This window comes from Poecilia reticulata, chromosome 2 (assembly GCF_904066995.2).
Source record: "Poecilia reticulata chromosome 2, P_reticulata-male-v2, whole genome shotgun sequence".
Taxonomy (NCBI): Eukaryota; Metazoa; Chordata; class Actinopteri; order Cyprinodontiformes; family Poeciliidae; genus Poecilia; species Poecilia reticulata.
In genome coordinates, this window is record NC_088831.1 from 35,548,753 (window position 1) to 35,565,595 (window position 16,843).

The 16,843-nt window shown below is 37.6% G+C and overlaps 1 protein-coding gene across 1 annotated transcript; it reads right to left on the minus strand.

Annotated features, from left to right (window-relative positions):
- Positions 1–2,733: 2,733 nt before the first annotated feature.
- On the minus strand, positions 2,734–7,114 carry vgll3 (vestigial-like family member 3). Its single transcript, XM_008403706.3, has 4 exons — positions 6,685–7,114; positions 4,669–5,029; positions 4,024–4,575; positions 2,734–3,306 (listed from the first exon to the last, which is right to left on the minus strand). Exons 1-4 carry the CDS (start codon positions 6,952–6,954, stop codon positions 3,266–3,268), a joined length of 1,224 nt encoding a protein of 407 aa, XP_008401928.1. The 5' UTR covers positions 6,955–7,114; the 3' UTR covers positions 2,734–3,265.
- Positions 7,115–16,843: the final 9,729 nt, after the last annotated feature.

The window sequence follows — 16,843 nt, forward strand, 5'->3', positions numbered from 1 at the left end:
GAATTTCAGTATCAGCACAAAACAATGACTGTTTGATGTTTAATCAAAATTTTATGTTAAACACACAGAGTTCCCTAAATTTCTTACCGTCTCCTTGTTAATCTTTATAATTATGTGAACATAGTTTTACAAATATTCAAGGAGCATTTTGTACTGTCTTCCTGCAGTGGAAGTGCCTGTGGTGATTCTGCAAGGCTGCCAGTGGGATGCCTGTTAGCATGTTAGTGCACGACATGCAGATTCAGAGGCTACGGGCTAATGCTAATGAGGTGCCAGACTTTTAAATACTCCTGCAATGAACCCAAACATTGGTGGGAAACACATTTTGGACAACCAAACTTCACAAAGACAGTAAGAAAAGTGGTCATTATTGTTTCTTTTTTTTATATAACAACACTTTTAGAGATAAGTTCCACACTATTGGACTGTTACAATTTCTAAAGCAAATTGTTTCAAGGGTTTTGATCTGCATTTTGTTTTGAAAATCTGACTATAATGGATCCTGTAAACAAGTGAGCAAAAGATTTCTTTAACACCACTGCCATCCAAACTTTTCAACTTTATTAATTAACAGCTATCAGTCATGCTTAATGGATCCCTCCACATTTACACTCTCAAACTATTAATCTGTTTACTATACTGTTTTTTTTCAGGTGGTAAAATATAATCTTTTATAGAAGTACGACAGTCCTGTTGAAATCTGAGCGTCATCTTTAATGGTTAAAATAATGTTATAGGAAAACAGATACAACACATTTGTGGAACAAGAACACTGTTATTGTGGATAAGTTCAAACCTGATGCATACACACAGTCTTGTAAAACTGTCTGAGGAGCCAGAGCATGTAGACAAGTACCATTTTGGCTGCTTCTACCCACTGAACACTATAGCATAACATGTTCCTGAGAAAATGTGAGACATCTATATCAAATCTGTGCTTTTCTTGATTTGCTGTAAAATTGTGTGCCAGTGGTTTTCTGTCATTTAACAAGCATTTCTGTCTAAAGTATGAAGAAACATGAAACTTAACATGAACACGGCTTCAGTGTTGCACAGGCTCCATCCATAAAAGAATTATGTTACATGTTTTTAACTGACCGTTCACAGAATGTGTTTTTTGTTATCTAATGTTTTGTGTTTGGGAGAATTATAACAACTAAATGCCAACATTATAAACATATTCTTGAGAACTGAAGATAATTCAGAACAGTAAACAGCTAACTTTCAAATGTGTCCTCTCCCTTCAGCTATGTGTCTTTTCCTTCCAGTGCATTAAGATTTGTTGATTCTCCATCTGGACATGCAGCTGCTGTGTTCCAGATTTAAAGTCCCACTGTTTAGTGGAGATGAAGAATGAGATACGTGGGAGCTGAGGCTGGAATGTTGCTGGGTTGGTACTGCTGGTCATACCACCTGGTCAGGCCACTCATGGAAAAAGAAAACACATGCAGTAGATGTGCTTCAGTCACACCAGGGAACTTCATATTGATTTACACTGAGCTGCTGGGGACTTAATCTAACATCAGTTAAGAGATTCACATCTTATCAAAGCAATCATTTTGTTGTACATGTTGTCAAACAATAGCTCCATCAGTTGGCTTTCGAAAATTAGGAGTTTTGAAGATGCTTATTGCACAAATTAACTGTGCAGAGACCAGGAAGCACCAGTCAGAATATCTCAAAAAATCCAACTCTAAAAAACATTGCTAATGTTTGCCCTTCTCTCTAACTCTGGATTACTTTATGTATCACTAATGTCACCAATGTGAAAGATGAATGAGTTTTTAGAGTGAAGTAGGTAATATTTCTTCTGGATTATTTGTCATTTTTCTACTGGGATATTACATGTCGTCTCTCGATTCCTGACTCAAAAAGTTGTCTGTCATCTAAATCAACTAAGAGAAATGTGCCTGTGTGCTGTTCTGGGCCAAAAAAGAATCAAAATGTAAAAAATACTCCTAATTGTATCAGTAAACAATTACTCTGAATGCTTTTTTCTGTTTCTCTTTTTGATGCTTTGTCTATATATTTTAAATTGGAGTCAAAGGACATTTTCATTTTAGTCTTACTGAACGGCAGATTACATAGTTATGAGTAAACTTTCAAAAGGAGTTGCATGTGGATGACAGCTGAAGCATATCAGTGAAACAATCAGTTTTCCCGTCTTAAAAAAAGTTAAGCCCCACATGAAATTAAAAAGTGCTTTCATATCTGTTGAAATATTGGTAAAGTTGCAGATTACATTTTTTGTATATAGAGTTCATTATTCAGATACTAAATTATTTCCTAGATAGACTTTTAGGAAGATATATTTTTCATGTTCAGTAGTTATACTGACACAGTAACACCATCTGACACTTCTGTAGTAATTTTACATGCCTTAGCTTTTCAGACCAAGATCATGCATGAAGATTTTTTTAATGCTGAATTATTGTAATGTATTAAGCCAACTGCAACCAAAGCCAACCATCGTTTAACATCCATGTTTGTGTCTGCACACGAGTAGTCTGGTTCAGCCTAACAAACTTCCTTTCCAGACAGGAAATGCATTCTTTTGTGCCCAGTCTGGAAATGTGTGTGGATGTTTTCAGTACAATAACTGCCTTTGGAATGCAGCAAACTCCCTGCAAGAGTGTTTGTCAGCAATGAGCTGATTTAACCTAGTTTATACAGGTTTTCTTGAATTGTGTTGGCTTTTTCTAGGCTTTACTGAAATAAATACACATGTTTTCCAATTTATTTATTTTTATTAATTTATTATATTCAACATAAAGCAACTGTATTTGAATTACACATTTCTGAAGACAAATAAGCATAGAAGTCAATTAAGCAACGGTTTTCATACACCATTCACCAAATAACAGTTTAGCATGGTAAACAATACACACGCTGCAAGGAATTTACAGTAAAACATTAACAAGGCGCCAATAACGTGGATCAAAATCAAGCTCTTTAAACAGAACTCCTTGATCTCACATTAAGTTAAAAGTCAAAAAGATTTGCACCAACAAGAGATTTTCTATTCCTACAGCTAGTAGTCTTTTGTCATCATTTAAGGGGTCGTGACAGGTCGCCACTGCATCGTTGTCACACCAGTACAAGCCTGAGTTCATTTTCATTAGGACTGTGAGGACTCATACATAAATGAAACTGTAGGTAGTGTTCTTCATCTACATTTGCATTACAGTGCTGGTCATGCAGCCATAAGGTCACATAGTTAGTCCTTTTTTGGTGTGAGCAGATAGTCCATCTTAAGATTCATCCATTAGAACCAAATGGATGTCTTCATCTTGGTCTGATCAATAGCTGCAGAGAAAAAAAAAAAAGACAAGGGGATTTTTTTTTCTTTACTTTCCATTATCAATTGCACATATTAGTGTCCAAGTAAGAAATTGTTGGGACCAGCCATCTGATTCTGAGCTGAAGAAAGTCTGGTATATTACATTAAGATCAGGCAAATAATCCAATGGCAAGTCCTGTCAGGACTTGGGAAATCTTTAGAACTTGCCACTTTTGATTTTGTTGGACAAATTGGTTTCACACATAATCTATAGGTTTGATGAACTCTTAGTGCACTTAAAGCTGACTAAAAAGTCCCAGCTAATAAGACAAAGTGATAAAGTCAGCAACACTTACCAAAGAAACTGTATAATAACACGAATAATGTTTGGCTAAGAAAGCAGCAACAGAATTTGCAAGTTACCAGCAAAATTGAACCATTTAACATTCACTAATGTGGCTCAAAATCAATCTCTTTAAACAGAACTTCTTGGTCTCACATTAAATTTAAAGCCAAAAATATTTGCACCAACAAGAGTTTTTCCTATTTCTGCAGCTAGTAGTCTTTTGTCATTATCTGAGGGGTCGTGGCAGGTCGCCACTGCATCATTGCCAGTACAAGCCTGAGGTAATTTCCATTCGGACAGGTTAGGCTGGTTAGCCTAACCTGAGAGCAGGGAAGGTTAACCAGGTTGTTTTAACAATTCAAATAATGTTTTAAATAGATAGACCGTTTTAAAATACCTGAGTCATAAGTCTCCAGGGATCCATGCAGGGCCGCAGGGGTCCAGGAGACAGCGGCTGCAGAGATGGGGCTGTTGCTACCGAGATCTAGCTCTGCTTTGCCCCCTTCGCTGTGTGGGGAGCTACCAGGGCTGGTGGCAGCTTGACTTTGGCTCCTAACACTCGGCAGCAGCAATGCATTGAATCTGGGATCCAAAGCTGGGCTGTGGGGTGAGTACGAATGAAGCATGGAGTGATGATGCCTGGTGTGGATGTGGGGATGGGACCGTGGGTGCGAGTGGTAGACATCGTGAACATTAGGATAGCCACTTGTGCCCTGGGGACTCAGACTGTAGGTCCAGCTGTCAGAGAGTGAAGCTGGAGATGGGATGCTGGCCTGGGAAAGCACATGGCTGGCCCACAGTGCTCCATCTGGATGGCTGAAGGAAACGGGGCTGGGGGAGAACTCTGGGTGGACTGAGGAGGAAACCGATGGCAGACAGGAACTGACTTGAGGAGGGAAAGGACTGCTCCAAGATGAAGTGCCCTGACCATCAGGATGGGAAACACCATCTAAAACAGTCAAAAAATGTTAACACAAAGCCATAGGATTCTTCCCCCACCCCCATCTTCTTTGTTGTTCAGTGAGAAACTTTATATTCTTACCTTTCCATAGGTTGTTAGTGGCTGTGGAAGTGATCTGAGTCACTCTAATGGGCTTGCTCTCAACACTAAAGGAGCTGGGTTGACTGAGAGCACGGGAGAAATGTTCGTCCACAACGTCCCCAATGTCGCCTTGAAAGTAGGTGAACAACACACATCGCGAGCTCAAGTATTCTGCCTCAGCTGGTTGAATACTGTCCTTTAACTCTGATTCAGCAGAGGATCTAGGACTTGATTCAGCAGTTGCTGCTGCAGGACTCTGCTGAACACCCCGATTGTTCTGCAACATCCCTCTCACTCCTCCCTGAGGTGGCTCCTGCTGCTCTGTACACTCCTGCATCTTGTTGTAAGCACTTAACTTCCTCTGGAGGAGAGAACCAAGGGAAAAGACAAACAAATATATAGACAAACGAATTAGTTCTAGACCAGTGTTTCTCAACCCTGGTCCTCACCGCTCTCCATGTCCTGCATGTTTTAGGTGTTTCCCTTCTGCCACACACCTGAATTGTATCTCTGAGTGATTAACAGGCTTCTGCAGCATTTGATGGTCATGCAATCATTTGAATCAGCTGTTCTAGAATAGAGGCACATCTAAAACATGCAAAGCAGGGGGGCAGTGAGGACCAGGGTTGAGAAACATTCTAGACCTTGAAATAAGTAGAATAAACTTGAATATTTTACCAATATAACATATTCATGTCATACCACCAGTTAGGGATCAGGTGGGCAAAGTCCACAGTGAAGTAATGATATTAGGAAGTCAAGTGATGGTGAAGGTTTCAAATATTGCAACATGCTGCAATGTTTTTTTTCATCATGGAAAATATTTATACTTTTAAACACCTTTGCCTCTCAACTATTATTACAATATTTCCAATACTCTCATTGGCCATTAGCATCTTTGGTGCTGCATTCTATAATTTATGGATCTACTGGAGTGACCCTTCATTCAACAGGCTGAATGTCTTGTTGTAAAGTAAAGCATGAAATGCTGAGCCTAATGTCTAACACGCATTGTGTTCTGATGTGCACTATCAACACTGCATACACGTATTTATTAAATAAAATTTCCTAAAAATTTTGGGACATAATATGAAGTCCTAATGTCCACTCCTATAAATTCTCTTCTCCCTTCACACTGCAAGACAGTTTTGAGTGGATGTTTTTTTTTACATTAATTAAAGAAAGAAAAGGACAAACTTTGGTGAGTGGCAATATGTATTTGTTGATGTTAATGTGTTTTCTTTGTTGTCCTTCATTATTCCCATTTGTCAGTGGCTGTTGGTCTGTCACCTAAAAGATGACAGGATCACTTACTTATGTCATAAATTTAGGAGAGCAATATCCTTATAAACTGATTGACACTAACATTTGCACGTGTCAGAAAAGCAGTTTTGCAGATATACACTTGAAAACATGAATTTAGGTTTTAAAAACGTCTAAAGACAATCACGTTTATTTTTTAAAATAAACTTTAACAAACTTCTGAAATTCTATCGTAGCTTTTGGTTTTGGTGCCACATCTCAAGAATATCAACCAACCCTAATCAAACTTTTTTGGAGAAGTGTCTGCCATTAATAACTTGTTTTACTAAAGCAATCTGGGAGTCGTGTGAAGATAACTTTTTTTTATTCACAAACTGCATTCCAGCTATTTGTCATGCTATGGTCCACATTCCTATGTGAGTGACTGGCTGTCATTACATCACTGTTTGACCGCAGGATTAATCGCTCTGTGTCATTACGCCTGACCTGAAGTGAATACTAAATCCTAGATTGGAATTTAATCATTGAAAAGTCAAATCAAAGGCGACAGATAAGAAGATGATCCCTGTATTACTCTTAGTTTAGCTTTTCAAAACTTAATAGTCACGATTATAAAATTCAAATCTTAAATCCCCATTACCATAGCTTTTCAGGAAATAATCATTTTCTTAAATCTGAATAAAATCTCCGAGAGAAAGTAAATAAAAGTCCTTGTCTGTTGCGCAAAAAAAAGTACTTGTATCAGCGTCTCACCTGTTGTTGCTGCTGATGGTGGTTATAGTATGTCGCCTTGTACGCAGCTGCGGGGAGGTAGTGCGCTCCATAGCTTTGGTGGTACATCACATCCAGGCAACTCATAGCGAGGAAGCCAATCAATTTCGAAAGATAGAGAAAGTCACATGAAAGCAAGAAAAGAGCCGAGAACAACTCTCCTTGAGACTTTAGACGGGCGGTGTCCTCCGAGCCTGCAGCGGCTCCATATATACCCAATCGCCTACAATGGCCATGCCGTCCAGTTTGCATACAAACAATGCGCCTCCCTGCTGTGCGCTTCACCAGCACCACCCGGGGCTATGAAATGAATCTAAACGGTGTAAGACTCACGGTATATCCGGGAACATTCTCTCCTGACAACTTCCCAGATTGCTTTTGATCGAGAACGAATTCCGTTCTGTCTTTTTCTCTCCTTCTGTTTTGAAGGGGAGTTATATTTAGAGAGGGCTGTGGCCATTACGCACGCCCACCGGGGAAGGGCCTGCTATAGAGAATCTCTAAACTGTTGACACTGCGGGTTTCCACTCAGCAAAGTGGACAGGTGCAGCTCACCTTTTTAGAATATTGTCAGAAAGTTCATGTCATAAATACAAATCAGAAAGTGCAACTCATTTATTACACGGATTAATTACGCAGAGATGTTGTGTCTGTTAGACTTAATGATTGTGGTATACAAAAATTAAAGCTCGAAATGAAGCACCTCAGAAATGTTGATTTTTAGATCGCTTTTCTAGAGTGCTCTGGCACTCAGGGAATTTAACTCTCAGCAAGAACTGATGTGGGCAGTGGTTAACAAGAAAATCACTGTTGGTGGTGATTTATTTATACTGTGGTATGTTCGGCTCCAAAACACCTGGCAATGGCCTCAAACCCAACTTTGCTCTTTTCCAGTTCTAAACTAATATTAAGCCACAGTCACATGTCATTACAGAAACACTTTATTAACAAAGAAACCTACTAAAGTTTCCTTGTGGATATCCAATTGTGAAGTCAAATTTTGACTTAAATTTACAATTTTCCAAACAATAATTACTTTTTCAACAAATCTTGTGAAGCTAAATGTTGTATACATGTTTTTGTGTTGATCAAAAGATGTGTACTAAATTTTAGTCTAAACAAAATGAAAACCATAACGTTTTGAAAATTATTTTTTAAGTACCCCATGTATTAGTTCAAAAATACATGTTCTATTTTCCTTCAAACTCTAACTATTTTGTCAGAGTTTTGTTTTTACACAGTTTTAAACTGTGTAAAAACACCAACTTCCTTAAGCAAAAACTGCAGTCAATCCATAAAATCTTCTGCTTTATGAATTGGGAAATAAATGAATTTATTGTACTTGGGGTAAAAGTCTAAAAGTCCAAGAAACTCTGAAAATCAATTATTACATGCATTAGTAAACTAATTATAACCTAAACCAAACACAGAAACACCTATGAATATAAACCGTGTGTGTGGTTGCTGATGTTTTCTCCTGGGCTGTTGGACTCATTAATTTACTGAGCTGTACTATCTGCTGCCACCTATTGATGAGATATGATATAACAATTCATCAATTCGACCCATGTGCTCATTATGCACCTTATAAAGTAAATTAGGTGAAATGGTAGTGAAAATAAAATATGTTTTACAAAACATGATGTCACAAACTGTAAGTCTTACTACACAAAACAAAGTTATTTCTGGGACAAGCACAATCTTCTTCAAATGCATACTGTGAGACTTTAAGTTTATTCACAACTTTGTGGTTATACTGGAAAATGCAGATGGTATTATTAATTATATTCTTTAAATATTCCAAGTAACAAACTATACCAAGATACTAAAACTTAACCTAAAATGAAAATAAGCAGAAATAATTTATGTAAGAGTAAAACCTGGGGATATATTTTTCAAAAATAAACAAAAAATGAATAAATAAATGAATAAATAAATAAACAAATGTGACCCACCTTTCCATTATTCAAATAAGAGTTTCTTGTCTAAATCACAGAAATTCATTTTCCATTGTCAGCTGCATTCATCTACATCTTATCATGCTCTATAGGATCTGAGGAAAGATTAATATTTAAGGAGCACAAAAGGAAGATTTATTATTTATATGTAGCCCATGCACTACAATGAAAGCTGACACTTTTGTTAGCAGATGTGAAGACACGTCTGGGACTTGAACAGTAACAATCTCATCAATTTCACTTATGTTTCATTCACTTTGATGACACAGAGGAAAGCTGAATTATTCAGGCCACATGTTGAAAGTGTGTGGTGTCACTGACAGAAAAAATGCTTGTAAAAAGAGACAGAAATATGTTTGAAGCGACAGAAGCAGATAAAGCTGTGAAACCATAGTTTTGTGTTGAATTTGTTTCTGACTGAAAGTGCTTTGCAAATGTATTCACATTCTTTAAACATACTGTTACCTTCCAGCTACAAACTTTTGTGTATTTTATTTGGGGCTGTATGCAGTGTGGGCTGTACGGCGAAGGAGTTGGTATCACTGTTGCCTTGCAGCAAGAAAGTTCTGAGTTGAATTGTTAGGATCTACAATAAAAGACCCTAACTCTCTGAATCCACTGTCCTGTCCTGTAACGTACAGGCCAAACATGTGAACAGGTAAAGCACACATGTTTTGACCAACAGAAAGCAGTGTGTTTAGGTCAAAATTAAAGTTCCTTCCAATGTTTGTGGTGAACTTAAACCAGATTACTTCTGGCTTTTCTTCAGGAGTGGCAGATTTTTGGAGTGTACAACTAATAGCTGCAGTGCTACAGTTTTTCCTACCTCTGCAGCTCCTCCAGAGTAAACACAGGCTTCTTCTCTGGTTGATGCTGAGCAGCCTGTCAGTTTAGATGGACAGAGCAGATCTATTGTGAAAAAGTAGATTGTTCCAGTGAATAGAGGCAGCTACTGCAAATGCACTGCATCTCTGTTTAATCTGGGAAAAGCAAGGAGCATTTGGTTATATCTTAGGATTCGCAATGGGATGAAATGTCATGGAGAAACTAATAGGATCTTGAGCCAGCGAACCAAAGCCAGCCAAAATATGAAAATAATTCAAGAAATAATACTAATTATTGCAGATACTTTTCAGGATCTGGAAAATAGAAATAACTTCTCTGTCTTGTAATGAATGAGAATAAAGATTGTCAATATAATTGGAGTAAAAGTAAAAGTAGGGCAAAAAGATTAAATAAACTAATGAAAATATTTTGATGAAACATGTCACTTTGATGGAGTTCATTCATAAGGAGGGCAGTGGAACTGTGCAGGAATTATCGAACCTGTGTAAAGTTCACAGTTCACATTACAGCACACAAATATGCACAAACTGTCTGAGACAACCCTCTGGACCTCAGGGGGGGTTTCCACAAAACATCTGGAGCAGTCGGCGCCTCCACTCCTCTGCTCCTTAATGAGGCACAGAGAAGATTATTAGTGGTGGGTTTAGAGGGAAAAGCAGAGGGAGGAGAAGGGAAAGGACTGGAATTAAAGAGAGGGAATTGTTTGCTTTTCCATCAAAGTGTCAGAAAGACCTCCAGTGCTTTTAGATCTAAAGAAACTTGATGCTTTTATTTAGCTTCCACCAGCACAGATCACAGACGTGTTTGAAGGAAACAAGGATCCGGTTTTGGGGATCCATCCCATGGAACCAAAGAACAGCTCTCAAGGGTTTTGTCCTAGATACTGTGTAACTCTCAGAGGTAAAGGAAGATCAACGCCACTGTTTGAAACTTCACACTTTGAAATTGTCACAACAAAAACATTATTCTTAATGGTGTCACAGCATTGTCCCCCCCCCCCCACCCCTCCACACTAAGTAAAGCTGGTTTTAATAATAATAAAACAAAAATCTCTCATATACTTCATACCTAATGAGCAGGTGTGTAATAACTCTGAGGTCTGTTGATGATTACATCTCACATTAGGCAGACTGCAGGATCAGGAATTTTGTGCTGTAGCTGTTCGGATTCTTTTGCCCCGGAGAGTCCATCGCAGTGTACACCTGCTTGTGTTTACTCTCAAGATGGCAGTATAATGATGATAACATTTATTATGAATACGAGATGAAAATGATTAACAATGTTCAGATATGCACGTAGTTCCTATATTGTAAATTAACCCTTTGGTCATCAATAAGGGAGTTTTTTCAATGACTATTTTTAGTGGTAAATGAATAAAAAACTATAAAATTATAATGTAATAGCAGGATGTATTGGTTCATTGTTTATATTTATTATAAACTTAAAATAGGAAAAATAGCATTGGTCATGGATAATGTTTCCCATCCCCTTACAGGACAGTGTTTGAGCTCTGGAGAGCTGACAAGCTGCTGCCTTCTATGCAGAAAGGAGCGATAGACTACTGACTGTCTTTCAACAGGTTTGTATATTGTCCTAAATAGTCTGTTTTACCCCCAGTATAAAAAAGCACAATTTGTACAGTTTCGTGTAATCCTAATACAATTGCCCATTTAATTTAGTACAGTTTTTTCATCTGTTTTAATATGTGCTTCCTTTTCCCTGTCTTTGGTGCAGTCTCCATTGATGGACCAAAAAAAAAAAAAAAAGAGTCTATTCTGTTTGTTTTTGGTCTGCTACCAAAAAGTATCTTAGTCACAACCAACTTAAAATTAAAGAGAAAAACTAAATCAAGTCACAGTTTATGTTTTCAATATCAAGATGATTTGATTTATAATGAGCAGGTTGGAGAAATGTGAAACATTCCAGTTTTGTGCAAAATAATATATTGCTTTTGTGTACTGCTTAACTTAGATTAATATTTAATAGTGTTCAATTTTAGTTTATCAAATTGTGACGAGAAAATTTGATTTATTTGCAGGTGATAATTATCCATTTTTCCAATCTAGAATGACTTTGGTATTTTTGACTGAAATTTCTCCATAAACGAAACAATTCATAATGTTTGTATCTAAAACATTAGACATATGAAGTAACAGTTACCTCAAGGATCTAGTAAGGAAATGCTGAGTTATTGGTGTTATTGGTTGTATTTGTCTCACTCACTGGCCCTCATGTTACTTTGTATGCATTTCTGTTGTGTGAGATTTCATCAAATTAGGCCAGATGCACTTTCGACTCCAGATGGCATTGTGCCTGAAAGAGGGATCATAGCAAGCTATCCATATTTATGCTGTAGAGAAGGAAGAAAAAGATTCGAGCAAACAGTTTGCACACTGATGGTTTGTGTTATGTGTGGTTTGTGTGCAGCTTTCCTTTGTAAATCTGAAGTCTTAAAGCTATCTTCAAGTCTTTTGGTAATGATCACGTTTGTGTAAACACATATTTCCAACACTACGTGGCCCATGAAAGAGAGAGGAAGACAAGTGTGAAGTGTCAAGCCCCTTAAAAGTCAGCTGCGAAAACAAAAGCGCTAAAACACATGACACAATAACAACACTAACCAGACATTTAATTGGGTACACCTGTTCAATTGCTTGCTAATGTTAACAGTGCAGTCAGCCATTCCTATGGTAACAAGTTCATGCATCTTGATATGAGGAAGGCAATTTCCTGAAGTTTAAATTACTTCGAGAAGAAAATATTTAACCTTGAGAGATAATTTTGCATGATAATCCCATTAGATCAGCAGCAAAGCTGAGAGCAGCTTGTCTGGCACCAGCAACCAATGTTCAATGTTCAAAATCACATAGAGTGGATTGTCTAAAAATAACTAATAATCCAGGAATTGAATGTTGTGTGGACAAAGTGCCTTTTAAACTTAAGGAGAAGAGGTAAGATGACAGAGTAAAGATCGCCAATAATGCTTCTAGACAAACATTAGCTAGGATTGTTGGTGTCTGATCATCTTTTATTACCTCAAAACTGTGACTTTCAAACAGAGACATGTAGGTACAGGACAGTGGATTCAGAGAGTTAGGGTATTTTATATCTTCTTATTGTACATTATAATTTTTTTCCCAGCTATGTAATTTTAAACCAGTAGACTAAGCAAATAATTTCTCAGATGTCAACATTATATGATTTCATGGGTTCAGTATCCTCTGTTTTGAACTGTCTTCATGTGGAGTGCCTGAGTTTGGGTAGGAGAGGTGTCTAACAATTAATGTATCTCAAAGAACAAAAATATTTGCAATTTTGGGATTTCAATGATCATCAATAAGGTTTGAACAAAAAAATCAACCTAGCCACTGAAAAAGAGTCCCAGCTTTTATAAGAGCTAAATATGAGTCTTGATGAGTAATTGAGTTTCAGGATGATGTACAACAACCTGGTGGTGTCATTTGCACTTTAATGAAGAAAAGAGTCATTTGTAAGTTAATGGAAACAAAAATTAAATGTCAAGCTGAGGAAAAAAAACAACAAAAGCACTTACAGAGTATCCATTAGCTCACTGATTGGGTTTTATTGTTCTCACCATTTTTGCACAGTTTTTACACGTAAATGAGATTTTTAATTGTGTTCGTTGGAAAAAGAAAAGTACATCCTTTTTTTACACTTTGCAAGCTCATGTGTTGGTACCAATGAAATCTGGCCATTCCGGAGCAACCACCGGACATGAAGTTCAGAGTCGCCACACTGACCTTGTTTAAAAAGCGCATAATTACACAGTCCATCCTCCAGCTTTAGTTCCCATTCTGCATGTGTAAAGATAATGGCAGCTACTCAGGCTACCAGCCAGAAGTTAATGAAATGATGGAGACTCAAAGGCAAGGTCACAGCAGAGAAGAAGAACTCACTTCACTGATGTTACTCCTCTTCGAAGGGTCACTTCAGGGAAAAAGTTTTCTTTTAAACAAAATGACCATGGATTTAAAAGTTAAATAGGATGGTCCACGGCAAATGTTAAGTAATAAGTTGATGTTTACACCAGACATTTGAATTTATGCTCCTGATATGTGTGAAATTAATCATGAGTTGACTTCGAATAGGATTTTACGGGGTAACTGTTAGTGTTTAAAATTTTAATGGATTTTTTTTTTAGTTTAAAAGTCCGACACATTACGAGTTGATATCTTGTGTGACTGTAATAAAGTGCTATTCAGCATGCAGTCTGAATGAAACAAATAAAAAAAACAAGAGGGAAATACGCAGAAGTCTTTTTTGCAGGCAATTGTGTGAGGGTGATATGTACTATTAGTTTGATTTTGTGCTTAAGTCACAAATATTAAAACAACATTATGTTACATTCTGTGACTCAATTGTATTATTTATTGCAAATTAATATGATAAACCAACATAAACAATCATATCATGGTGAACTCAAAGGAAATCTAGACTTGCTTCTTAAAATCTAGCCTAAATCTGAAAAATGTGACATGCATTTGTATGTCTGGGTGAGTGTACACCTTGAAGAACAACCTTTCCCTGCAATTACAAATGTTGTATTTTGTGGTAGGTTTGCATGTGTAAGCACTGAACTGTTTGTACATTGTTATTTGGAGAACATATGTGTAAAGCAATTTCAAAGACACAAATCCACAAGCTCTGGACTTTGACTGAGCCATTCTAACACATGCAAGCTGGACCAGTCAAGGTAAACCAGTCTAATATCTTTTGTGGCATCTCAGAGGTGTGTGTCAGCATTGCCCTGCATTTAGCCCCATACACCAATCCATTACCTCTGCCATGCTTTTCTACCCCTGCAGAAAAAAGGCTTCCCTACATTTCTATGCTGCCAAGACCAAATTTTTGTGTGGGGATTGTTTGCATTAGAGGTCTGAACCACGAAGCTAACAACAAACCTCTAAAAAACTCTGAGGGATAGTAAGTAAAGGTAGTAAAGGTAACCAAATATAAAGTATTTGCACACTATACTTTTCAGAGTTTTATTAGTAAAATGGTTTTAAAACCGTTTATCATTTTCATACAGCATGAAACAAAAAAATGAACAAATAAGTGGCTGTAATGTGACAAAGTGTGAAAGAAATTCCAAGGGTCTGAATACTTTTTAAGGCACAGCATAGGTCTATTGTATAATTTGGTGAAAGCCTAGTGGACTTTCAAATATTGTTTGACTGAGATTTGGAACTGTGACTAGTTTTTAAATATGTACAATTTCTATCACTGCACAGCACAGCCACCTATCTTATTATTAAATTCTCTCATCCATCTATAACCTCCCACATCTAACTTTGTAGACCTCATCCCCGTTCTACAGACTGAAGGACTCGTCCTCTATTGCCCTTCCAGGCTTAATGACTCTAATTCCCTCATGCTAATGGTTCGTCTGATCCAGGACCCCTGCTGGGACCACCAGCCCACTTCTTGTGTTTGCAGCCTGGCTTGGGGGCAAGAAGGACCATGGACCAGAGAGGAGGAAGAGAGAGTAAAAAAAAGAAAAAAAGAGTTCTGGTTTGACACGTGTAGGGCATACTCTAAAACAGATTGGCATCCCCAGGCAAAAAAGAACCTGTAGAAAAGAAAAAGAGCGTGTCATTGAATGGTGTAACCGAGTGGGTGCCCCACTGAGTGTGAAATCCAAAAAAGGTGCCAGCAGCAGATTTAAACAATAACACCTTACTGTTTGACCTTACTCACCAAACCAGCAAGCCTTTAGGATGTGTATGTGAATGTGTGTGCATGTGTTGGCATGTCTGTGGCTCATCGTTGGTCATTTGTATGTAACTCCACAACTGCATCCAAGCACTACATCTTCTATTTTTTTTTCCATGGTTCTATGTGTGTGTGGGTGTGTGTGTCATGGGAGGCTGGGGAAGCCGGGAGTGGCAGTGGTGATGAGCAAACACTACAGGGTGAAATAATCTCTCATTACCCGCTATTCCCCGATGCTGCGCTGCGTCGGTGAGCGCAAGTACATTTGTCCCACGGGCAAAGAAGAGTGGAGTCACTCACTCGATTTATTAGACCATCCCAAATTCCCCTGCCCTGCGCCTTCCCCGCTGCTTCCTTTTTCTCCCTCCTACTCTCTCAGACACCTGCTGTCGTCCATATGTCCTGGTTTCCTCTCCATCACTTTGTTTATGATCAAATAAAAATGTCTCACTTTTTACTTAAATTCTCAAATAGATTGTTTTAAAACAGGATTATTCTACTTCTCTGATTTATTACGTTTAAAAATCTTTAATCGTTGTAAATAGGCTTACAGCTAAACAAGAAGAAGTAGCTTACCTGAAACAATTTTGTTTAGTAAATATGCAAAATTCTAATTAAAACGCCTATTTAGGTCGTGCCAAAACCTAATGTGCAAACAGTATCAGCTGAAATTATGTTGTCATTCAAAGGAAATACCTCAAAACAATATATGAATATACTTGCTTTAATTTTACATTTCACTCCATATCCATGAAAAAGTACATAAAAAGTCTGTAAATACAAATGTAAGGTAATTTATTTTTAGACAGTCCCACCTGACAATAACATTTTGGTAAATAATAACCTTTACTTCTATTCCTTTCATTCAGAGGGGGTAAATAAAAAAAAAGAAAAATAGAAATAATTCTTTGTAAGTTAAATTAAAAATTTAGGATCTATTCTGATGTGAGCCCATTTGCTTTCAAGTGCCATATGAACTTGTGGTAAAGAGCATAGCACCCTCAACCCATCCAACTAGATGATTTAAATCTAGTGACTTTTTTCCAAAACATGAGGCCAATCGTCACAGAAAGGGTTTGACACAAACAAAATCCAGCTTCTCCATTGCCATCTCAGTCTGCAGAGCAAAGTCCTTTAGAAAACTTGAGGGATGAGCTGAATAGAAAATAGTATAAGACAGAACTTGAAATTGTGGACGATCTAGAGTAGGGGTCTTCAAATGCAGTCCTCGAGGGACGGTGTCCTGCAACTTGTAAGACGGGTCTCTGATTCATTGACACGCCTGAGTCAAATTATCATGTTATTATCAGAACAAAATGTTACAAGTGCTGCCTTAGAACAAATAAAAGGACATTGCAATATGAACAGCTGTAGTACCAATGATTATAGTATGAACAGAATTCCCACCAACCAGTAAAACAAGAAGTCCTAGTGAAAGTAAAAGAGCAATTTAAGGACTGTTGGGGGTTGTAAATCGTAAGCCTCAAGAGGCTGATAGAGAAAACAAAAGCAGTGTACAGCTTCAGCTGCATTTATGTTAGACTGAAGAGGGGACAGTGTGTTTGTCACACATATAGATACATCTTTGTGCCTAAAAAAACACA

Bases quoted from the DNA above. Each gene is read 5' to 3' on its own strand.
- vgll3 (XM_008403706.3), bottom strand. From the start codon at position 6,954: ATGCAAACTGGACGGCATGGCCATTGTAGGCGATTGGGTATATATGGA. The intron at 5,030-6,684 runs GTGAGACGCTGA...TCTCTCCTCCAG, and splicing joins ACCATCAGCAGCAACAACAG to AGGAAGTTAAGTGCTTACAA. The intron at 4,576-4,668 runs GTAAGAATATAA...TGACTGTTTTAG, and splicing joins CACTAACAACCTATGGAAAG to ATGGTGTTTCCCATCCTGAT.